The sequence below is a fragment of the Dufourea novaeangliae genome, unplaced genomic scaffold (genome assembly GCF_001272555.1).
Source record: "Dufourea novaeangliae isolate 0120121106 unplaced genomic scaffold, ASM127255v1 scaffold21, whole genome shotgun sequence".
NCBI classification, from domain to species: Eukaryota; Metazoa; Arthropoda; class Insecta; order Hymenoptera; family Halictidae; genus Dufourea; species Dufourea novaeangliae.
In genome coordinates, this window is record NW_015373910.1 from 439457 (window position 1) to 463669 (window position 24213).

At 36.3% G+C, this 24213-nt stretch overlaps 1 protein-coding gene across 1 annotated transcript in view; it reads right to left on the reverse strand.

The window, feature by feature from the left end:
* Positions 1-24213, reverse strand: part of LOC107194047 — a 98888-nt gene that overhangs the window by 12475 nt on the left and 62200 nt on the right. The window contains exons 3-4 of the mRNA XM_015583611.1: positions 4602-4759; positions 1019-1153 (exon numbers count right to left, since the gene is read on the reverse strand). Coding sequence (XP_015439097.1) covers positions 1019-1153; positions 4602-4759 — 293 coding nt within the window. The remainder of the gene's footprint in view (positions 1-1018; positions 1154-4601; positions 4760-24213) is intronic.

Consider the following 24213-nt stretch of genomic DNA (forward strand, 5'->3'; position numbering starts at 1 on the left):
CGTTAATATCTCGTTAACAAAGTTTCGGATAACATTTTTGCTAAGGTAAAACTTGTTCTAAATTACCTCACGAGTGACCCATTTCAGAGACCTACGACATTTTTCTTACACCCTGTATACATGACTAGAATATTTACTTTGCATATTCCTGTTACTAGATCCATGTGTTCGAGTCAAGCCTAGGGTCTTCCTTTTCTTAAATAAATACAATACAGTAAATCATCGATGAGTGTTAGAAGGCTCCTCGGTACAGAACATTAAATATTTGACAAACTAATGACCATATACGACTGAAACGAATATCATTGGCTTCGTTATTCCAAGCTCCATCACTGCTAAATCTAATTAAAAACTCAGCGTTACACCCTCCTTTCCTTGTCAGTGCCAAGGCCTCCGAACACTCATCGATTATTTACTTGTATATCGTTACTTTCAAATCTACCCATGAATTTTTCACTCCACTAACGTTATCAAAATTCCACCAATGGAAATTCCATTGTCCGATTATGAAAATCAAATCATAGAAATCGTAAACTACCGAAACTTTGTCCACGAGACAAATACATCCGGCATCCGTGCAACATTTCCGTTCGCCTGAATTCGATTCCTGGATCCTAAACAAACCGCTAAGCGGACCGTCGTCGCAACGCAGCTGCGTTTCCCCCCTATAAAATGCTAAAATGCAATTCCGGCCGGGAAAGGTGGAAACCGTAACGCCGGTTAGGAACCACTCGAAACCGGTCCGAATTTCATTTTTACACCTGCTCTCCATTCAACAAGTCGACGGCGAAGAGAGGTAGGTAACAACGAGCCACGACAGTATTTCGACACTGGCGCGCTCAGCGTCCGCGAATTTCAACGAAAGCCAGGATCTTTATTGAAAAATTTTCTTTAAACCGCGAAATCGCCTACTTTCGACGAGAAGGCCGCTCGATCCCTCTGAGTGGGCTCTTGCCTATCGAAAGGAGGCGCGGAGGGGGATGGGTTTCCTTTCTAGCTTCTCTTCTCGAGTACGTACTTGGGGCTGTTCCGTTGAAAGTGTGACATTTACATGTAAACCGCAGCTTGCAGTAATTTCGTTTGTGTTCGAGCAGCTCCCCCAGGTCTGTAAACATTTCCCTGCAGTTGCCGCAGATCAGTATATCCGGGTTGCCTGGAACAGTGAAATTGCGAAACGATTTATGTTCCGTTTTCGTTCGAACGTTATTTCGTTGTGATAATAACTATAGTAGGCAACAAAAGTATTCATACACCCATGTGTTTCATAAATAAGTTACGAAGGTATGAGTTAATATAGATAAATAAATTTCGTTGAGAAGTTAAGTAATGAAATTTTTTTAGAAATGATTGTTTAAAAATAGATTTTTAAGTTTATTTCGAAGGTAATTGTGATCTTCATTTTCCAATTAGACCTTTCTGTAAGCGTTTTTTGGTATGCAGTCGTAAAAGGGGCCACCTTTTATTTGAATATGTGTGTGCGTGGGAAGTTATTGACGGTTGACGAGGGACGAATGTCGCTTTTATAGTTAATTGTTATAAAAACGTAGAAGAAATCACTGAAGAAATTGCTGCTTCTTACACTTCTAATAAAGGAGGAGAAGATATTTATAAATTGGCTATACTTTCATTTGATGAAGAAATGAACATTTATCCGTTAATTTAATTAAGCTAAATATGTTCTTCAGGTTTAATTAATGAATTTAAGAACATGTTCCGTATAAACTATGACAGCGTACAAATACGTATTAGTCATAACAAAAATTGTTGTCAAATACATATTGCTACTTCCGTCATTCTCAAAAATTTGAAAATACATTCAAATCTTCTAATGGATTTACCAAGGAAAAGAAAGAATATTCTTAACACTATATGTAGTGTCTCCTCTATAAAGGAAAAAACCCTTAAATGATTATTAACCCTTGTGTAGGCATCTGGTTAACCGGGTATCCATTTCTAAATTTCCTTTCACAATTTTGTTATGTTCTTGTCTAAAATAGCACTTGGCATATTATAAGAAGGGAAACCCAACAGTTTCGCAAAAGTATGAAAGTAAAGTTATCTATGTTTACCTAATTTATTCTGACAAAAGGACAAATTAGGAAGAAGGGATTTAGAAAAAGGGTATTTCGATTGCTCAATAATCGTGAATATTTTAGTTGCCCACACAAGGCTTAAGGGTACATTCTGCTGTAAACGCTGCAAAAAACGTCTTTTTTTAGGATTTGTGTAAAGGAAAATTCTGACATATAGAATAAACAATCAGTCTGATTTATTAATATATTGTATGGTCAGAGGTTTTAGGTACACCGTTTGGGCATTTGTTTTTTAACGCCACAGTCATTGCTGGTTTTTGCAATATATATTAAACAAAATACAAAATTTCTTTTCACATCTTAGATTGTATATTAATAAACCTCAGACGGATCGTTTCCTCAATGTGTTATAGTTTTCTTTTATAAAAACCCTAAAAAAGAATTATTTATAACGTTTACATCAGAATGTACCTCTAATCAATGCCTGTATAGAAACACCAACCGTCATAATAAATTAATCAAGTTCGCCTGTTAAACCAAAAACACAATAAAATTACACTCACAATCGGTAACAATAAAATCTTCATTAAACGCCATTCATCCGAACCTGATTGATGTCAGTTGAATAACTTTCACCGAATAGCAGAGGGATGTGACGTCTACAGCAAATTTTAATCTCGTCCGGTGTATAAATTGTTCAGTACATAGCCCGTGTAATTATTTAACCGCGCAACTTTCGGCCCGGGCCAGTATAACTCCGGCCCGATAATCGAAAACTTTTTAAATGAAAACACAAATGGCGGCTCGTTCTCGACTGTCGCGATCTCGCACCGTGACAAATACGTTTACCGCGATACGCGTTCCCCATCCATGCTTCTCCATTTCTGCACAACGTTCCCATATTTAAAACCCCGGGCGACTCCACACACACACACACACACATGGTCGCAATTTCCGTGTAATTAAACCACGCTGCACGCAGGTCGACAATATGTTTCCTTCGCGTCATGATTTTCCGTGTAACGTCCTCCAGCCTTGTGTTATCAAGTTACAATGAAACGGAACTAAACCCCAATGGTGGAGTGGAAATCGTTACCGGTAAGAAACTACAATTTCGAAAAGTTAGAGCGAGATCATGGGCGTAGCCAGGTTATCAGTTGGGAGAGGGGGGCAAAAGTTATATTAAGGTAAATTTCATATTACTTTAAATGGATTTTAGATTTATTTTTATATACAATATACTAGTTAAAGAAATATGGTATTTTTCTCCTATGGAAGGGGGATCATATTTTTTCCTCTAGGGTAGTGTAAAGGCCACCTTTTCCACTCTAGGGGAGGCAAGTTCCACTCCCCCCCTCCCCTTGGCTACGCTCATGAGTATTTTCAACAGTATAATTTATATATAATATAAGATTAACATTCGCGTGGAAGAGAAAATTGTATGCTTCAAAATCAAAGTGAAGATATATTAGTATGTATTAATGTTGGTCAATCTTCGATTTTAAAATACAGTAAAGGCTCCGTGAGAGTTTCAAAGTCGAGACCGCTTGAAAACTTTCACGGTGCACTGCAAATCATGTCAACACCTTACAAATCTATTCTTTACCCAAAGACCGAGCCTTGGCAACAAACACAAGGAGGGGGGGGGGATAAATGTCAACACCTTACAAATCTATTCTTTACCCAAAGACCGAGCCTTGGCAACAAAAACAAGGAGGGGGGGGGGCAATAAATTATGCGCTTGACAAGTTTCACGCCCCCTTCCCTCCAGTTGTGGGGATGACGTAAAAACTCTCAGGAGGAACATCCTATACATTTTTTATGGAGCCTTTCCTGTATTTTGAAATCGGAGGTTGACCAACATTAATACTAATGTATGTATGACCAGCTGAAATCGTTGACGCCATTTTGGTGTACACTCACGAGCAAACTAGGTATCTACTATGGGAAAAAGTGGCGTAAGAGAAAGGCCTCCTACCACTTGGTAAATTTATTTCAAGTACCGAAATAAATGTTGACGCCATTTTGGTGTTACACACGGACGAACGCTGCCATTTCGGCGTGTCATAAGGTGAAATGATGTCATTTTCACGGTGTACACTCACGAGCAAACTAGGCTTCTAGTAGGGGAAAAAGTGGCGTAAGAGAAAGGCTTCCTACCACTTGGTAAATTTATTTCAAGTACCGTAAAAAATGTTACTTTGAATGTTAAGTTGACATAAATTTTAATACAAATTCCCGGGACTAAGTGATAGAAGGCCCTTCTTCTACACTGTTTTTTTCCCTATTGGAAGCCTCGTTTGCTCGTGAGGATACATCCAACTTCCGTAGAATGTTTGGAATCACTGGTTGATTTCTGATCAAATCATATGTGACGAATTTTCTCCTGATATTAATGACGTACAAGTTAATATTATTTAACATATACTACGTATCGAAATATATGTTTATGGGAGACTTGAAACGTTTCACCAAGCCGTGGTGTGTCGATACGTGTTTCCGGTCAATCGCGCTGTTCTTTACATGGTTCCAAAATGTTTAGCATCCAATCGAAGCTAGTTTACTCACTGTAGACTTTCAGCTGGTTCAAGTCCGGAACACTGGCTGTGTTTGCAGCTGGCTGTTGTTTCTGTTGCTTTGGATGCTGCGATCGAGTCGGCGGCATCAAACGAGGTCTCTTCAACGGCGGAGCCAAACGAGGTGGAAAAGCAGTCGACGCGTAGTAACTGAAAATAAACCGACAGTTAAGTACCTGCGGAAATTATTCTGTGGCGAAGATTGGATAATTGTGTAACACCTGATCCAGGCATACGGGTTCGTCGTACAATACTAAATTGGTCTTGTTTCCAATATTTTTATTCGTGGCGGAATGGAATAAAATACAAAACCGAGTGTCGTCTATGCAATCTTATGTGCGAATATTTAAAACAGAGCTAAAGTTAATGATTTATTTGAGTTATGAGTGGACCAAAATGTGATCCCAATGTCCTATGTGTAAATCCATTTATAATTAATGCGTTTCTATCTCTAAAAAACTCATATAGATAAAAATGTGATGTTAGTATGACGGGCATCATTATCTGACACAATATTTTTTGTAAATAAATCCGTAAATATCATTGAATCGGTATTATTGACCGTGTAAGATATAATTACAATACTTGTGTATAACGTTATCGCAATAGGACGTCGTACATAACTGTTTTCATTAATTACTTTGATAATAGTTGGAACCAAAGTAAATAGTTTGCATTGTACACATACTATGCAATATTGTGCAAGACGAAATTCAACAACCACTTTGTTATTGTTTCTCGAAACATAAAGAAAACATTGAGATATTACTAACAAATGTTTATCGACAGAATAATTAGTCGATCCGTTCAAATATAGGAAAATTCAATCGAGCCGTAACTGACATACCATGAACTGGGGGAACATCTGCAGGTTTTGTAACATTTTGCTGTATAATATAAAAATAACAATTTTTACATTTACTTTAAATATCCTATTATAGCATAACAATTGTTACAATTGCTTTAAATATCTTATTATAGCATCACATTTTTTGTCACTTTACAACACGTATGAAAATGCACAAAATTTGCGTCCTTTTCTTTCTTTAATACGAAATAATCTGTAACCGAGGTAAAATTGGCACATCATATAAGTAGCAGTAACAGCTAAAGTTGTACTACTTAACCTGGACTTATATTGACACATAAAATTGTTTCGTTTTATGTATAGGACATTCTCGTTTTATTTTATTTTATTCGGATGATCAATTTAATTTTATATTAATTACTTTATTGATGTAATTAAAGGCACAAAATGATTAATTATTAGGATCAAAACTTTTATTTACTTATTTTGTATCTTCATTAAAGATAGCATCTTAATTATTTACGTCTTAATTAAAATCTAATCACTTTACGGTATTCAATATTATCAGTTTGATTTTCTGTCTTGAAGCTGCGTTAATCTCATGCATTCGCTAATAAGAAAACAAATTAATGTGTATAAATTTCTGAAATAAACATTCAACAGCTCTTTTAACCAGAAGTGAAAGTTATTCCGTAGATAAATTGCATTTGGAAGTTTGATCACCGTGAGTTTTCCGTACGAGTTACACGAAGTACAGTAGCTTTTGTTTTTTATATCATTGTTTGGATACACGATCGCTTGCTGAACACGTAGAGAGAACGAGAGACGTATATCGATCTTGGAGGTACTAATGGAAAAGAAATCTCGTAAATGCCAGCGGAGCGAGTAAAAATCGGCCATGTCGGCTAGGTATTAGAGAATAGAAGTTGAAGAAAAAAGGAAAAGCGAGAGATTTGGAAACTTCGGGGCGAGCAATCGGAGCAGAGAAATTCTGTAAAAGGAACGGGGTGGGGAGGGGGGAAGATTTGGGACTTTCGACGAGATACTGGGGAACAGAAATTTTACTCCAAGGAGAAAGTAAAAGTTTCGAGGATTTTACTGAGGTATTAAAGAATAGAACCCAGTGAAAAGGGAGTGCAAAAGACTCCAAAACGTCGATCAGAAATCAAGGAAAGGATCTTCCATGATATGAAATATTGTACCTTTCATATAATTCAATAATATTTATAATATGTAATTTATTGGTTCACTTTGCATCTTCCAGAAGACAGCAATTTGTTCCAAAAGAACTGTAGATTACATTTTTTACTTAATTAAATTTCTCAGAAAGAAGATCGTGTGAACAAGTGCTTTTAGTCTATAGTAAATACGGAGTGACTTATATTTACTGGAAAATATATTAGAATACACAGTAAAAGTAAAAATAAGAAACAAACGTCAAAGAACAGAGAGGAACTCCTTTAATTACATTTGTAATTCTTTTACATGAAATGAACAGAATTTTCCATTTTACTAAATTAAGTAGAATTATACTTGAACGAAGAATTCATTAAATTACCATGGAAATTGTAGATAAAATAGATTTTGTTCTTACTCGTAAATAATCTTTCACGCTGCTACTAAAATTAAACGTGACGTGCATAAAGTGTCCTCAACGAGAAAGTGAAATCACGAAAATGTAATGAAAAACAGTTTACTAAAATTGCTCTGTAACGGACCTCATTTTCTCCTCCATTTTGAGTATCAATTATATACAAACAAAGTAAAAACTGAACATAATATGCATATTATTTAAACAATTAAAATTGTAGCCTGCCGTCAGTGTTGCCAGAGTTTTTAAATAGCTCAAAGTTGCAATGGTGCTGTGAAAAACATCTCGAAGGTACTGTTAATGCAAAACATATAATGAATTTTACATATAAAACTACATACAGATATATATATATAAATATATATATACATATATAAATATACATATATATATGTATATATAAATATACATATATATATATAATAAATATAAAATCGAAAACGCCCAATCTGCGACTTGCGATTTCCCAAAAAAACTCATCGCAATTTTAGTACAGAAATTGTCCTAATCACAACAAATCGCTAAATGGCAGAAATATTTTAATCCGTCGCATAAACTACAAATAATCATTAGATCAGTCTAGCTTCTATTAGGTCGTTCGGAAAGTTCCCAGCGTTTTAAAGGCCATAGTTACAATCTATATTTCTCCATGTATATTACATACTTATTTACTACTTTTTATACAATTTCTTTCCAGTTTTTAATTAATTCCATTGTACCAGTCATATATAACTTCGATTGCATTGGTTGAAAAAGAACTCTTCAACCTGTTTCTCGGTGGATTTTTTTTCGACGTGTTCACTTCATACAGAACATTCTAGTGATTCAAAAGAGTAATTATCAGCCAGGGCACAGGCTAATCGATTCGGTAGATGTTATAAAATCTTCCAGCGGAAGTAGTGTAATTTGTTGTGCAAAATGGACTTTGTGGTTCGTACGTTTCGTCGATATTTCTCGCGGAAAACAGAAAACAAAACGACGAATAACTTCCATAGTAAATACATTCCATTCACGCCTGGAAAATAATACCTATTCACCAAATTAAACGCCTTATCCTTCGTCCAATAAAAATATAACGAAGACACTGTGCTCGAAACGCTACGAACTTTCCGGACGATCCAATAGTATACCACGTTTCATCATCAACAGAAAATCATCTAATAAATTCAATCTAAGCAATTCAAGACCACCCCCGTATAATTAAAGCTCGTGCGATCCGTTTGACGGTTCGTGGAATCTCCTTTCCAGAATTACCATCGGTAAACATCTTCGCGCGGTCGTACACACGAAGAGAGGTTAAAAAGTTTTCCAGGGGGGAAAGACTGCACAAATTACATATTTAATCAACTCATTTGAACGCTAAAGCAGGTCGTGCAGGTGTTTACACGCGAGAGACAGCTCCCCGTACACGGTTTCCGACCAGCCCCAGGTCGAGCTGGTTTCGATTAAAAGGCGCGCGGGCGCCCGAACCGGAACGAGTTTCGTCTGATTTCGAATAAAAACCGTGGAACTCGGTCTTCGCCGCGGTAATTCACAGGCGAAATTCGATCGATTGCCAGGCTGCTCACGGCTCGACACATCGCTAACGATTCAAGAGGTGTTCTCGTCGTTTTCCCCTCTAACGGAATTTAATCGAATGTGTTTAAGACTTTTGATAAAATCGATGCGACAATGTCGCTCCTATGCCGCGACAAGCCGGTTCACGAACGGTGTTCTAGTTTGCGGGACAGAGAAAAAGAGAGACAGAGCTACAGAATGAAACAAGAGGAGCGGAAAAGAGGAATCGTGCACTCCCTCGTCGTATTTATCCGGCTACGTACTTCCTACGTCTGTCCTGCAGCTTTCCATCCCCTCGAAATAAAACTTCGTCTCCTTCTGCTTTCCCTCGTCGCCTCCTCCCCATCACCGCTCCCCTATTCAACCACCCCCTACTTTCGCTAGTTTCACGTTCCCTCTCCTTGTTCCCGGCTCCCTGAATCTTCGAGCACGATCCTTCTTTTTCTGCTCTCTTTCCCCGAGAACCGTCAACGGGGGGGCTCTTCTTTCCTATTTAACGCGTCTTCGTTTCCCTCCGCTTGTTTATAGTTCCGAGATATTTTGTTTTATTCTCTTCTTTATCGTCTCGGGGTGAACTGTGTCTGTCGTTGGATTCGAGGGCTTCCGGATGTTCCGTAGTTAATGGCTCGTTCGGTGACACTCCCGTTGTTTGGAAAGTTGACGGAAGTTGAGGTGATTTTCGTGCTTGCAGCAGAGTAAAGTTGCTTCGACGGGTTATAAATCGTGATACGTTGAAAAAGGGGTTGTAAAAGATGCGGTGATAATTGTTACACGGGGTTTTAAAAAATTGTTAGATCCACCTAAGCAACCTACAGGTCGCGTTAACGAGCCCCTGGGAATCTTTGTAAAGCAGGATACCTCGAAACAGAGATTGTTTCACGGAAAATAAAAAACGTTACGTAAAGGTTGTGTTGATAAATACCTGAAAATGTTTGCGAAAGGTAGGATTTGTTGGAAGAGGATTGTCAGAGATTTGGAAATAATTGTCACATAGAAAATAAAAAATATTACGTGCAGGTTGTGTTGGCAGTATAGTTGATGTCATTTTCACTAAATTTCCATTATAGCATCAAATGCAAGGGTATTCCTAAAGGAAGTAAATATTGTAATTTTTGTTTTAGGGAAAAGTCACGAAAATAATTGAAGAAAAGTTATTATCACGAGAAGAATGTAATATTTTTTTCGTTTCTAGATTCTCTTACTCGGGAGAGTTGGATGAAAATATTCGATTTCACTGCTTTTTTCCTTAACCAGTGACTTCATTATTAAGTTTGTAATCCTTTGACGGCTATGCTTTTGATGCTGTTTGCTTGTTTTCTGTAAAGTTGTTAGTGTGTGTTTTACCTCATTTTTTGCTCACAGCGTAATATTCATTTCCGTTCTTTGTCAGTGTATTCTGACGCACTGAGATTTGTAGATTTTCTCGTGTTTCTTTGTATCTTTCTTCTGTACCCTCCACTGCGTTGATAGAAATTTCATTGTCCTTTCAAGGGAGACTGTCGAAAGCGGGTTTTATTATTTGTAAAAAAAATAACGACGGAATTGCTTAATAAAAGGGGATAAAAGTACAATAGTTGTACTTATTGTGGTACTGTAATTTTGTGTGGTAATTAACTCTGCAGTAGATGTTCAATATGACTTCCTTGTGTATGAATGCACATTTCAGCTCGATGAATTACATTTTGGTAGCTTCCGTTAACGTTGTCTGAGATATTAATGCACATGATCGCGTTATTTGTCTTTTCAAGTCCTTTATATCTTCGTAACGAAAAAATATATGCAGTATTTCGTTTAAGAACTTGAGGTAATTTACGTTTCTTGAAAAATGCTACAAACGTAAAAAATTAATATGTACTAAAATTAATATTATTCTATTTCATTTTTTCGAATACTCACTATTTGCGAGAAAAACGCTAGCTAGTAATAGCGTGGATACCCTCAATAAACGTCATCAAGATCGATGAAAAGTTACAGAATAAGACACGCGAGAGCTTCTAAAAATAATTACCGTCTGCGTTTTTCCTGTACGTGCCCCTATCCTAAACCCAATCCATCTACTTGCCTTACGTTCAATCCAAATAAATTAATTACCCAATTCAAAGGTCCACCCTCAGATTTACTAATCCTCAAACGTTCTGTTTATTCCTCCATTCGTTACCGTCCCACCATCCACGATATTAAACCATCCCCGTGGACTGGCTATCGTTCTCATCTCCATACGTTCTATCAGACATTATTCCCCGGCTTGCAGCGCTCTTATGTCATTTTCCCATCCCTCAAGGGACGCATTCTTTTCCCCATCAAAATCTCTCCCGACACCGTTCCGCGTCCGGCTCTTCCCGCTTTCCTTCGGTCGTGCTTCATCCCTTTTCCAGAGTTCCCTGGGCAGCGGCAGTGGCGGCTGCAGTGGCGGCGTGACACAAGAGATATCCGCGAATTCGTGCCTTCGTAGCGTTGTTAAAAGTTCTGCTCGACGGCGACAGAGTTTCACTCTGTTTCACTTTGGAACTTTCGGATAATAAGCGCGAAACTGGCGAGGGAGAGGCGTGAAGGAGAAACGGCGACGTGGGAAGGGCTGCGTTAAGGGCGGGCGTGCAACGGCCGACGAGAAGAGGATAGGAAGGGAGAGTAAGGGGTGTGAGAGCGTTTGTCCCCCCTCCCTCCATCTCTGTATCATCTACACCATCGCATCCCGTCGTCTCGACAATTTTAATTTTTTTTCTTCCTTTTCAGCCACCGTCCAATTATTGGCGACCGCGAGAGTCGTCCTTTGTCGTGGCCGCGACCGGCTTTTGAAGTGCCCCCTTATTTCTCCCTTTCTTTCCCGTAATGTCCGTGACGACTGATAAGAAACCTAGGGGAGGGGGAGGGAGAGCCGTTGTCTCGTTGCACGTCGAATCCGAGCAACCACTGGCAGGGTAACGATCGTCTTTTAGTTTTCGAAGTTCGATGATTACGGGGAGCGTCTCTGAATCGTCGGCACGGCGCGCTGTAATATGGACCAGGGACCAATACGCCCGCGGCGAAACTTCCTCCGCCCGGCTTAAAAGTTACCGCCGTGCGTGTAACGAGACCCTCCCTCCCCACACCAAATTGACTGGTTTATTATTTCCGGTTACGATGGAATACGGGCTTGTACTGACGCGCAGACGATCGTTTTGCGAACGCACGAAAACGTGAATTCGATCGAGGCGTGTTTGCTTTGTTTTGACGATCAGCTTGTTGGGACACAGAGGAAAAGAATCGATTTTTTTTGGCGGAATCTTTTAGTTCGATGTCTTGGAAGTATCTGCATAAAATTTTATGTCGAAGTTCGTAAAACTTTCGGAGTTACGAGCTCTTAATCGACTCGAGCAGAGGCATTAATGTTTATTACGGGCGTCTGCTACTCGGGGTATTTTCTAGTAACAACTTTTTTGCGGATGGTATACACGATATTTCTGTAATCACTGAACTGATTACCTTCATTTTTGGCCTGTGTATTTAACAAATATTACTTTATCGTTTGACGAACCAGAGTACTAATGAGTTACATATTTTCTTTGTTATATAACAAAATTGGCGCACTTTGATAACAGAAATTAAAATTCTTATTTGGTCACTCTTTAAATTTTTTTTTATTCTGGTCCGTCAAACTGAAGCTACATACATATGTATAAAGTAGAACGCCGTATCATTTTTCCGTTTAAGATTACCTGGAAGATAAATATCATGCACACTAGCGGGCGACGAACTTAATCAAATCATCCTAGGAATCACCTCTTTCAAGGACTTACAACTCTTGTGGGACACCCTGTATAATACAGTATAGTATAATATAGTGCAATGTAAAATATATAATAAATTAATGATCTACATGAATGTCGACAAAAGCATCTTTATGATATCAGTAATTGTAAAATAACACCCGAATTTCCTCATTTTAACGGATTTGGTAGTTCTAGTGTTAATTTTCATTCAGCCAATTTGGAAATTCACGAGAATTCTTTATTTCGGTTCAGTCTCAAACGCGTTCACGAAAACACTTTCATCCCGGGTGTGGGTTCAATTCAACGAGATAAACAGTTCAATTTAAAATTCGACCAGGCACGACGGACACTTTTAGAGGGATCAAGAATCCTTCTCCTATGCTCCAAGAAAACGAAAAAAAAAAGAAAGAAAGCCGAGGCTCGGGATAAACCTCTATTCGTTTAAACATAAGCCAGGACGTTCGTCTAAAAAGACGAGGGGCGACGGAATAAATCGACAGATTTTCATCAAGTAGCAACCCCGAGACAGGATCTACGTGGACGAGGTTTCGACCAACGAGGTCTGTGATTGGCACCGGTGACAATTATTTGTTTTCCACAAATCACCGGGGTACGTCGTCGTTTCCCTTCTTCGGGTGCACGACGGAGCTTTTCTTCTCTGTCCGCACCCGACTCTGCTCCCCCCATTCCCGTTCCATGGTCTTTTAGATACGTCCCGGCTGTCCATGGCATTTGCCGCAATATTGCCGCCACCGAGGCGTTCTTTGACCCTCCATAAACCAAATTTTCTACCATGCATGAAAGGCTTTGCTGGGAATACAATACCGAAAGGCCTGGCTTCGAATAAGGAGAACAAGAAACGAGGAAAGGCGGGGATCAATTTCGTTCGAAACTGTTATAAATGTTCCCTTCGTTTTATTTGTACAGGGGTGTTGTTCGAAACTGGTGATACACACCTCCACGGAGAACGATGTGATTCTATACGTTTTTTAGTACTTATATTATTTTATACGGATTTGAGTATCTATATGATTCTATACCTTTTCGAGAAAATGGAATTTGAAGAGTCTACTGGCGCTACTTGGCTCGGGTGTCTGTCTCTTGTAGGTTCGTTTTATTATTTTTAATGGGTATAAACGATGATAATAAGATGTCAGAATTAATTATTTGAGAAGTTAATATCTTACAAAATAATTTAATGGAAATTTGTAGCAGTGTAGTAGTTGAATCGATAGAAAAAATATAAGACTGTACCATTTATTAAATGTTCGCAAGTAGAACTAGCGAACAATAGTCAGACATACGAAGCACGTATTTCCTGTTAACACTGACTCCAGATACACTTTATTTGCTTTTTAAGTAAAATAAATCCCCTTGTTTTAAATTATATTGAGATATTAATTTTACGTAAAATTTTGTAACCGTTTTTAACCTTTTGACTGCCACTATTATGACACTTTTTATGACTTAAAAGTCAAATAAAGTGTGTCCGGAGACGTATGGCATTTTTCACTGTGACACTCAACGTTTTACTTGGATCGATCTAAAATATGTATTATATGTACCATTACTTGATATTTATTATTTCATTTATTTTCTATTATTATTTATAGTTTTTAATTTCATTGTTCAGTCAATTGAACGAATAATGTATTCTCGTTGACAAATTTTTTATGAACAGCATTTTTTACTTTAATGAAGATCGTCTTTAATTGTTTAAAATATCAGAAGTCTAGTTCGATGTATTGATTGTGTTTCGCACATAATATACCGTGTTGAAGTCTTTATTAATCGGAAACAAGCGACGATGGATTGAACACAATAGAGACTTAAATATAAACGACATTTTACATTAAATATCCTTTCCTTCGATCGACTCTATCCAGGTCGTCTGAATGGCGTCTCTGTGTGTGACATTTCTAGCCAGATTGTCGACACCAGATACACCTCGTAATTTCTAAAGCGGCGTGCAATCTCCCGTTTTTTTCTTCGTCACTTGAAATTAAACTGCGTGCGACTGTGCAATTAGAATTTTACAACCAACTTTGTCGAATAGATTAAGTGAAAATAACGTTGCAATTGCTTTCTGCTACTTTACTTAACATGCGTCTATGTTCGTTCGCTTTTTATTGTTCTCGCGTCTTCATTTATTATCGTAAATCATTTACAATTTTCATGATTTGTTTTCGCCAGTGGCACTAAAGTTGTAACGTAATTAGAATTTATTGCATTATTTATTTTTTTTATCATCAACGAAATTCCTGAACAATAAAGACGACTTTAGAAAATATTGAACTGTTTAAAAGGTATGATCACTCGTCTGTAAGAATTTAGTACACTCAAAATATTATTTCTAGCTTCTATCAACCTCTGGCGTTAATATAATCTACCAAAATTAAAGCATTAATGAAACACTATAGTTTTTAAAATTATTTCTCCTTTGCATCGATGATTTTGGTACGTACTTTTCTTCAAACTATAAATTTTAGGTTTTTGTAGCAAATAGTAGTCTGAAAAACAGAATTAAGTAAGTAGTCTCATAAGGTGTAATTAAGATGTTTCCTTTTTGTAGGAATCATTACCAGTGAAAGTTTCAACGTAAACCATCAGTTTTTTCTTCGTTCATGTCTTTATTAGTTAATACATAATGTAAATTTGCATCAATTCTGGTAATTACGTTAGGCGATGACAGACAATCTTTGTATAATGCCGGCAATTATTTTGTTGACCACAAATCTCGCGAAACATTACCCACCCACGTAAGCAACAGATTTCCACCCCTCCCTTATTTTTCCCCAACCATATATTTTCGGGATCAGCGGGAGCCTGCCAACGACATTTCGAGTTATATTGCCGATAGCAATGAGTCATTGTCAGAATTTCTGAAACAGAACGCAATCTACCTCTGCGAACTATATTTCGTGCAATTCGACCAAGTTCTACCGCGAACCTGCAAAGATTACAGAGACTTGTTGAGGATATTTTATTCGGGGCTTTATATTCTTTACCGTGAATTTTATCAGAGTGCTTTTGTAATATTTTATTGTAAGTACTTTTGTGTAAATCGATAAAATTTCCAAAAAATGGACAACAATCAATTATATACTATTTATATTCTATTCAAAGTTAGATTGTTTAATACTACATCTGGGCAATAATTCACCGTCGTCATTAATTAGCCCTGTGAAAGACAGAACCCCTTATTTTCGCAAAATTTACTTCATATTCGAATATTTATGGTTAAATTCATAAACAAAAAATTGACAACTGAATAGTTAAAATGGTGTCACTATGCCTCTAGGGTCAAAGCAGTTTAATAGTTTAACCCTTTATAGCCCCGTGTGACTTTGAAGTAGCATACCGATATATCGATATATTTTTGGTCCAATTTAACTTTTTGTCGTTAGTGGCGTACACATCGTGTTCTACAACGTCTGTTTAGTAACCGATAAGATTCTTTGTAGTGATTATTAACTTTAGCGTAAGATATCGGAGTAATAACAAATATTAAAAAGTTGTAAATGCACTGTTAATTTGTATTTAGAGGTTGATATGTTTTGGTTTCACGTTGCATAAACTTTTTTATGGTCCTGAAAAAAGTTCGGGCTATAGGAGGTTACCACGTTGACTGCCACAGTGAAAAATGCCGTACGTAGTCAGACACACTTTATTTCCTTTTCAAAGCCAAAAATTGTCGAAAATAAATACGTTTAGTTAATACACGCTGTTTGTTTTGTTTTAAATTATACCGCGATATTAATATTACTCAAAAATTTTCTAACGGTATTTAAATAATCCAACCTCTGCAATGTAGGGTGTTACCCATATTTGGATGGCATAGCAGTCAAAGTGTTAAAGATACGATAAAAATTATATTACATATACCTTCTCTAACATCTTTAATTTCGTTTGGTTTTTGATAGTCGTATATGTCTAAATGCTTGAAACCAAGTTTAACGAGACCGTTTAATATTGTAGAAATCATTTACAAAGGATATAAAACGAGAATTGCATTGTTGGTCATTACTGATCTGTCTTAACTAAAACGATCGACTAAGTAAAGGTTAAAACAATTATTATGTACACCAGATTTTAAAAATATGTACCAATATATGTAAAAAAATTCTGAAAATTACTTTCCAATAATTTAAACGCACGGGGCTTTTCAATTTGTCTTGTTTTTTCAATTCGATATCAATTTTCAGGCAACCTTCGACATGATATTCTAAGCCTATTAGCTCTTCCGTCTCCTGCGCTTAATCCGCACGTGTGACAGCTTGCTCGGCTGAATGAATTTTAATGAAATCCGGTATTAGGGGGTCCGGCTACAATTTATCCGACAAATTCAAGTTCCGTTCACGTTGTTCAATCTGAATACATACATATCCAGCTTGAGCCCGGGCAAAGTGAACTATTCTGCCGTGCATCCACCTTGTTGCCCCTTGTTCCTATAGAGGAAACAGGGTTCCAAGAGGAATACCGAAAGGTTCAACCAGATTTTAGACTTTCTTTCAAGCATTTGAATTGTACGTCGTCAATGTTGGTTACAGTTTTTCATATTTTCGTTTCTTTGCTGAAATACTTGACACTTTCCGATTGAAAAATAACGTTGTCAGGTATATGAATTCGAAATCTACTATTTCTCCTAAGTTCAACACTTCTTTCCACGGAAATGAAAAATATCTAATCGTTTGATAATAATTGTCATTGTCTTTTAACATTCTAAGCGATTTTAATGGGGAAGCAGATGTACTAAATCTTAATCGTTAAGAATATTATTTAATTGAACTTGATTTTTCATGTTTGCACTCAATAATATGTAAAAACATTTATATGGTTAGTTTGATGTATTGTAAGAAGTCCTCATACAATCTTTTTAATTAAGTTAACATCAATTACGTATTAAAAAAATAATTTCTTCAATCACTTATATAGTTTCTATTACTTTATGAAGATCTTATTCTATTTTTATAAAGTTAGTCTTCTTTTTATCTACCTATTTTATCTAGTTTATCTTTTAACACTAGATCTACCAAATCAGTCAAATGACTGGTTAGCAGACTCTGATATTGGTGATTAAAATTACAACAAAACGTTTTCTCAGATCTGTCATAACTGTCATTAAAATATGAAAATGAAAAAATAGGTTAATTTATGAATCTGAATATATTCAAAAAGTTCTCATGGATTATCGATCTGACAGAAATAAATATATATCCATTGTCGTTAGTTCTAATGTTAAAGTTTCTATCATTTCAAAGTACCGACTTCCTCTTCAACCGAATACACAAAAATTCTTGCATTAAGACCTGTTTACACGTTCAATTAATTTGCGCAAACTGATTGGTACATTCACATTTGCCACGAAAATCATTGCGTGTAAATACAAGCTAACACCCTCGGCTGATCATTACTATTACTTTTCATATTATTTAATTTATAATAACTAATTACAATTTATTCTTTATATGTATTTATATAAAGTAATCGTGCAAGGTAGAAATGTGAATGTGATGAAAAATGAACGTGTAATGCACAAGTCAGTTTGCGCAAATAATGTGAACGTGTAAACAGACCATTAGATATAATTTTGTTTAACATGTCTTCAATTTTATTTAATTTCACGTATCCTGCATTGTTTACTGACGTTATTGTAAGACATTTAAAAAATTATATAAGAGCAATTAATGTACGAGAATAGTGGAACAAAGTTTCCAATCGTTTTTCGCTTGGTATGCCAGCGAAATCGCTTTATAGGGTCCCTAAATAGACATTTCCGTCTCTCTCGGAGGCATCACAAGAACGTTATGTGTGTACACGACAAAACCTGGCTCGCCTATATATTTTATTATCATCGGTATTACGACGTGGACGGTCCGCGGTCGAGAGCGCAGCATCCCCCTCTGAAACCCGATAAATAATATTTCTGTCAGTGCTCTCGCTGGCGTTTTCCCACAATTATTGCGTTTCTCATAACCGATGCCATAATTCTGTCCGGTAACGGGGCCATTCGTAATTTCTGTCGGGCCACATCATTTCAATTTATTTAATAGCCTTCTTTCTTCACATATGACTTCCGACCTTTTCTTCTTTATTTCGTTAATTCTCGACGGTTTAATGTAAACATTTAATAAATTGATGAAAGAATCCCGTACAACAATATTATTATTGTTCGTTAACCTTAATATTGCTCTAATAAATGCCTTCCCAGTTCGTTTGAGATGATTTCATGCACTATTATTGGACACACGTTAGACATGGTTATTTGTTTTGTTTTTGATATTGGTGGCCTAATTTTCAAGACATGGGCTGCGACGTTTACTTTGGTCTGATTGTCGGTTAGCTTGTCAGCTATTTTGTACTGCTTAGATATAAACAGACTCGGCCTTGAAAGATCCACCAGACAAATCTGACATTGAATGGGTTCAATTATTTTTCTGATTGCTAGTGTGTACTCCTGTATTTTAATTCCTTTAACAGCATCAAGAATTATTGCCTGTTCTTTCGTTGGAAATTGAACTTTTTGAGCTATCTGAGCGTAAGACTGTCGGAGAGGGTTTCTGTCTTGTTGGATCCATGATTTCTGTTTTTTGTCGAACCGGAACGAGAATAGTACTTATTAATTCACTTATTATTGACACACAATCATATAACGACACTACACACTGCTTAGGAAAATACTGGAGAGCAAGAATTTGTAAATACATCTTACTTTGACGAAGTTTCGAGCAAGACTCGAGTAGGGATTTAATTAAAATTTTTGTTCAGTTCGGTGCTTGAATATTCTTGGATATTTTGTACATTTTCAAGAATAGAGTATTCAATGAGAAGTTTCCCTTTTTCTCATTTTTGTACTGTAAAGGAAATCTTTAATTCTGATTTTACGAGAGTCGAAAGTACTCCGGCAAGAGTATATTACCCACTTCCGTCAAGTTTTCTTTCCCGTTTTTACTTAAGAACGCTTTTACTGGCGGTCTGTTAATAGTAGAAGTTTGCCGAAGCAACAAATTTACATTACAAAGAGCGGGAAGTCATACATACTAATGAAATTTACTTAATTCGCTATGTATGTGTATTGTAACAAAGTAGTAACATCTAAATAAAGTTGCTACATTTTTTCACTGCATGTAATTTTGGAACAAAAGTTAATTCGAATTCTTTTAAAAGTAGTCAATATTGTTTTGTAACATTTTTGTGAAGCAAAATTGCTATCTTATTAATCCGTGGCAGGCTGACTTCATTCCAGCACCCACTGTAAGTACATTGGTGCGAATCGAGATTTTCAAACTTTGATGTCTTATACATTTGTCAAATAAGTAGTAATGTTTGAATAAAACGTATGTGTTTGATACAAAATTTCCTCAGGAATTGATTGGTGATACACATATTCTGTGAAAAGTTCCATGTTTTTCATAAATGTTAGTTAAAGAAAGTAAAGTTTTGAAAATACTCAATACTTGGAATTTTTAATATGTATTATTAATTCGCATACCTATCGAATTATTGAAAGAGGCTAAAAACATTAAATTATTCATTTCCATGAAGGGAATATTGATCAAATAAATATAGGATAGCGAGAAATTATGATGAAAGTGATCATTCTGTGGATGATTTCTTATTTTTATACATTTGTACGTATTTCTATTCAAATAAAATTCGTCAGTGACAATAAAACACAAAGACTTATAATATCATCTAGTATTATTATATTGAGTTCAATATGCAAGCTCGTTTTCCTCGGAGAAACGCGTGATCAATTTAGTCTAAAGAGATCCACGTCTACTTCCATTACGAGGTTGCAATATAACGACATTATAACATTGATCCCACTGTTAATCGTAACCTACATACGCCGGTATTGAATACCGAATGAGAAACCCTTCTTGGTGAAAGAGATTATCTATTGATGTACTTATAAATGTGCGAAGCCCAGATTCCTTGATTGACGTTTAGGTGGCACTGAGCCTAATGAAATTATTAACCTGACACGGATACAATTATTTGGAATTACTTGCGGAATTGACGCATGACAAATCGCAATACTAACTCACACTTGTATTTTTGTTGTTTTACCATTTGTTTAACCATTTGTATGAGAATAGAAACATATAGTAGAGTACAACTAATAAATATTTCAAAATTAGACTAATCAATAGATAAAGATTAAGCGAACAATTAAATTGAAAGCGATATTTAGTAAAATTTAAGTTAAAAGATAATAACATTAAATGGCAACGTTTATCATTTTCTTAATTTTTCTATAAGCTTCTTACTTTTATTCTATACGTTTCGTATTACATTTATGGGAAATAAATAATGAATCATTATTCGTCACTGTGTAACTATATAGATAAAACTGTTCTTCGTCAAAATTCCTTTTAATTGTACAATATCTGGCTTTTATCACTGTATATAAAATAACTCAAGAAATTCAATATATTTTGTAATTATACAGGGTTTCCCAAAAATGTTGTAATTTCTAGAAAGGTGCGATTCCAGCAATGATTTGAAACAACTTTTTCCTCAGCGAAAAAGTTCTCCAAGGCTTTGTTAACGAGTTATTAACGAAATACTTCGACCAATCAGAGCGCGAGTCTGCCGGCCGAGCTCCCGCGGTAGCGTTGGCTACGCGCTACGCTTGTACTATGAACAAGTAAGTCAGCAGGCATTGAATAGCAAAGAAAAAATTAGCAAATGAAAATGAAAAATTCGATTTTATTTGTTACGTCTTTTTCATTGTCTATTCTACACAGTTTCCGTCGATTCATGCCGAATTACTTGTTTGTAGTTCAAGCGCAGCGCGTAGCCAACGCTACCCCTTCCCCCATCAATCTAATATTTCCAGTACTCCAATCTATAAGCATAATAAGGTTACGTAGTTGCTAAGAACTCAAACAGTTCATCTATTTTAAAAAAATTGTTAAAACAGTATTATTTTGGAAATGCTACAACATTTGAAATATTTCAACGATCACAAGAGTATTTTCCTTCGTCTTGATAATTACCGTTATTCCCGAAAGTTTATAGTTTCCCGATATTATTAAACACTGTAATAATCATTAACGGAATACAATTGACCAAGATTTTCGGCGACTTCGCGGTAATCTGGGTGAGAATCGGGGGAGGGAAAGTGGTTAAGAATTATGTATGCCGCTGCTTCCGTCTCGTTTCCTTTCACGAGGAAACTTTCCGCTTGGGTACGACGGTTTTGGGTCCGCCTTGGATTTTCAACGAGCAATTAAAGTGTGCTTGGCAAGTTCTATGGCGAAACGATGTGAGGAAGGAATCATCGTGAAATCTTGGAGTTGCACTTTTCACATATTCTTTCCCGTTCTCATAATCGAAGTTTCTTCTTTGAATTTTCAAGGCAATCTTCGCGCGCGTCTCTGGCGACCAGTTTCTTGGAGTTTCTGCCTATTAGCTCAGGCTCGAAAGACTTTTACTTATAACTTTAAAACACATTTCAATGTTTCTTTGTTTAACTGAAATAAACTAATTATGATAAACAAATGTACGAGTAATTTTACATGATTACATTTAGAATGTAGAAAGTAATTTACCTCAGCTCAATTTCAGTAAGAAGACATTTAACCATAAATGCTAAATACGCGAAAACTTTCACTTGTCTTTCCTTACTTTTTCCTGCGTGTTTATTTTTATTGTATAAGAGAGCTGGGTTATGTAACTAAACGCACGAACCGTCATATACGTTTAATGTATGGATATATTGCTAAAATAACGGGCCAATTATTTATTAGTGCATCACGTACATTTCTGTATTCACGATTTCAATATTCAATTCATGTCCAATTAAAAATGGAATAAAATTCATTCATGATGTATCAGACATTTGAATATCAATACGAAGCCCCAGAAATATTGATACAAAGGAGAGTTACACAATTATCGTAGTTTCGAATACGAGTATCTAGCATTCAGGGCTGAAATTTATTTCTCTTCGACACAAATATCTCTTTGTCCCGACGACAACGAAAATCAGATTACGTGTCACCTGCGGAAGGATTTTCATTCCTTTGCGCTCCTCAGATTCAAAGGTTGCGTGCACTGGCGTGGATCGTGAATTCCTTTCACAATTCCGTAATATTGTATCGTAGTATGGGATACTTCGTACTCGATTTTGCTGTCTTCGCTTCGATATATTGTTCCATATTACGTGGATAGTTAATTTCATCAGCTTGTATGCTCTTGTTTCGTTTCTGTTTGGCTTGTCGTAACGAAAATTGGCAACACACGGAAGTAGATGAACGTAACGCCTGTGTGAACTGCTCTAACGATTATTATGTTATTCTAATAGAATGATCTTGTGTACAGATTATTAAATACAGATATTTACTTCAAGAGGGCACGTAAAGTATTTCATACTCTTCTTAGAATCTTTTTTCTTAGCAGGTAAGAAGTTACTAAATCGAATAAGTGACTTTACGCGAATAAAAATTGATTTCTTTAAAGTTAAAATTTCTGTTCAATCCTACACGTTTTCAACACCTAATCAAAAATATTTGAACCTGGATTTTCATTAAAATATATTATGTTCATTCTCATAAAACGGTCTATTAAAATATTCTTAAAATTTTACATCGCTAATTTTCCTGAAACAGGTAGCAATTGAATGTAATAATATAATTATTATCAGAACCAGAAGTTAATGGTAAATACGTAATATATTCCAAATGTAATTAATATGTTCATATATTATTATATGAGAAAAAAACCATACAAATAAATTTTTTAGTGTTATTATCTTCTAATCATTAAACACTCGATATTTAGGAAAATTTCTTTAAAAAGTAGTACTGAAATAGGTACTTCTATTACCGAATACGTACGTATTGGAGTTGTTAGAAGTAAAGGTAAGAAGTATAAGAAGTATAAGAAGTATAAGAAGTATAAGAAGTATAAGAAGTATAAGAAGTATAAGAAGTATAAGAAGTATAAGAAGTATAAGAAGTATAAGAAGTATAAGAAGTATAAGAAGTATAAGAAGTATAAAATGTATGGGAAGCGTAAGAAAAATAAGAAGCTAAAGAATATAAGAAATATAAAGAATATAAAAAACGTACGAATTAGGTATATCATAAATATAAATGTAACTAAAGTAAAATATTATTATGTTCTATTTATCTGTATTTACTCTAAGCGCATAAAATCCACAGTCAAGTAATCACATAGTTTGCGGTCGTGGCCGTTGTTGCACCGGCACCGGGTGCCTCGTAATTGGTGTTTGACCAAATTCTTTAGGAACATGATTAGAACCGTGAATCTCCTGACGTCGTTCGGCCAAAGGGACACAGGGAAATCGAGTTACCGTCCAATTACGAAATCGCCCGGAAAATAACGCTCTTGTGAAACGTGAAATTCGCAGGGCACAGAGGACAACATTAATTCGTGAAAACTTGGTTAAGCTTTTCCGTCCTCTTTCTCCGCGATACGTAATTAGAAAGGACGAACTCCTGGCCGTCGCCTCCCCCTTCTTACCGCCAACCCTTCCACCCCCTCCTCGCTCTCCACAGCCCACCCCTTCTCGCCGACCGGCAAACACGGAGATTGTCTTGCAGTAATTTGCATTGGTTTAACAGCCAGTTTCAAACTACTTGGCGTTACGTTGCACGCCTATCGTCTAATTTGTAGCAACCGGCACACACACACGCGTACACACACGTAGGTGTAATAACTGAAAGCAAAAAGCTTCGTTCCCCGACGACGACCTCGATCTCCACCCCTATTGTTGTCGAGTCTCTTTTCGACGAAGCTTTCCACTTACCCTTCGTATCGAAAGCTCGAAATGCTAATTATTTCAGAGTATTCTGTATTTCGTTCATTTAAAATAGCTGTTCGCAATGATTCGAATTTTCTTCAATTGCATTTCGCTATTTCCTGG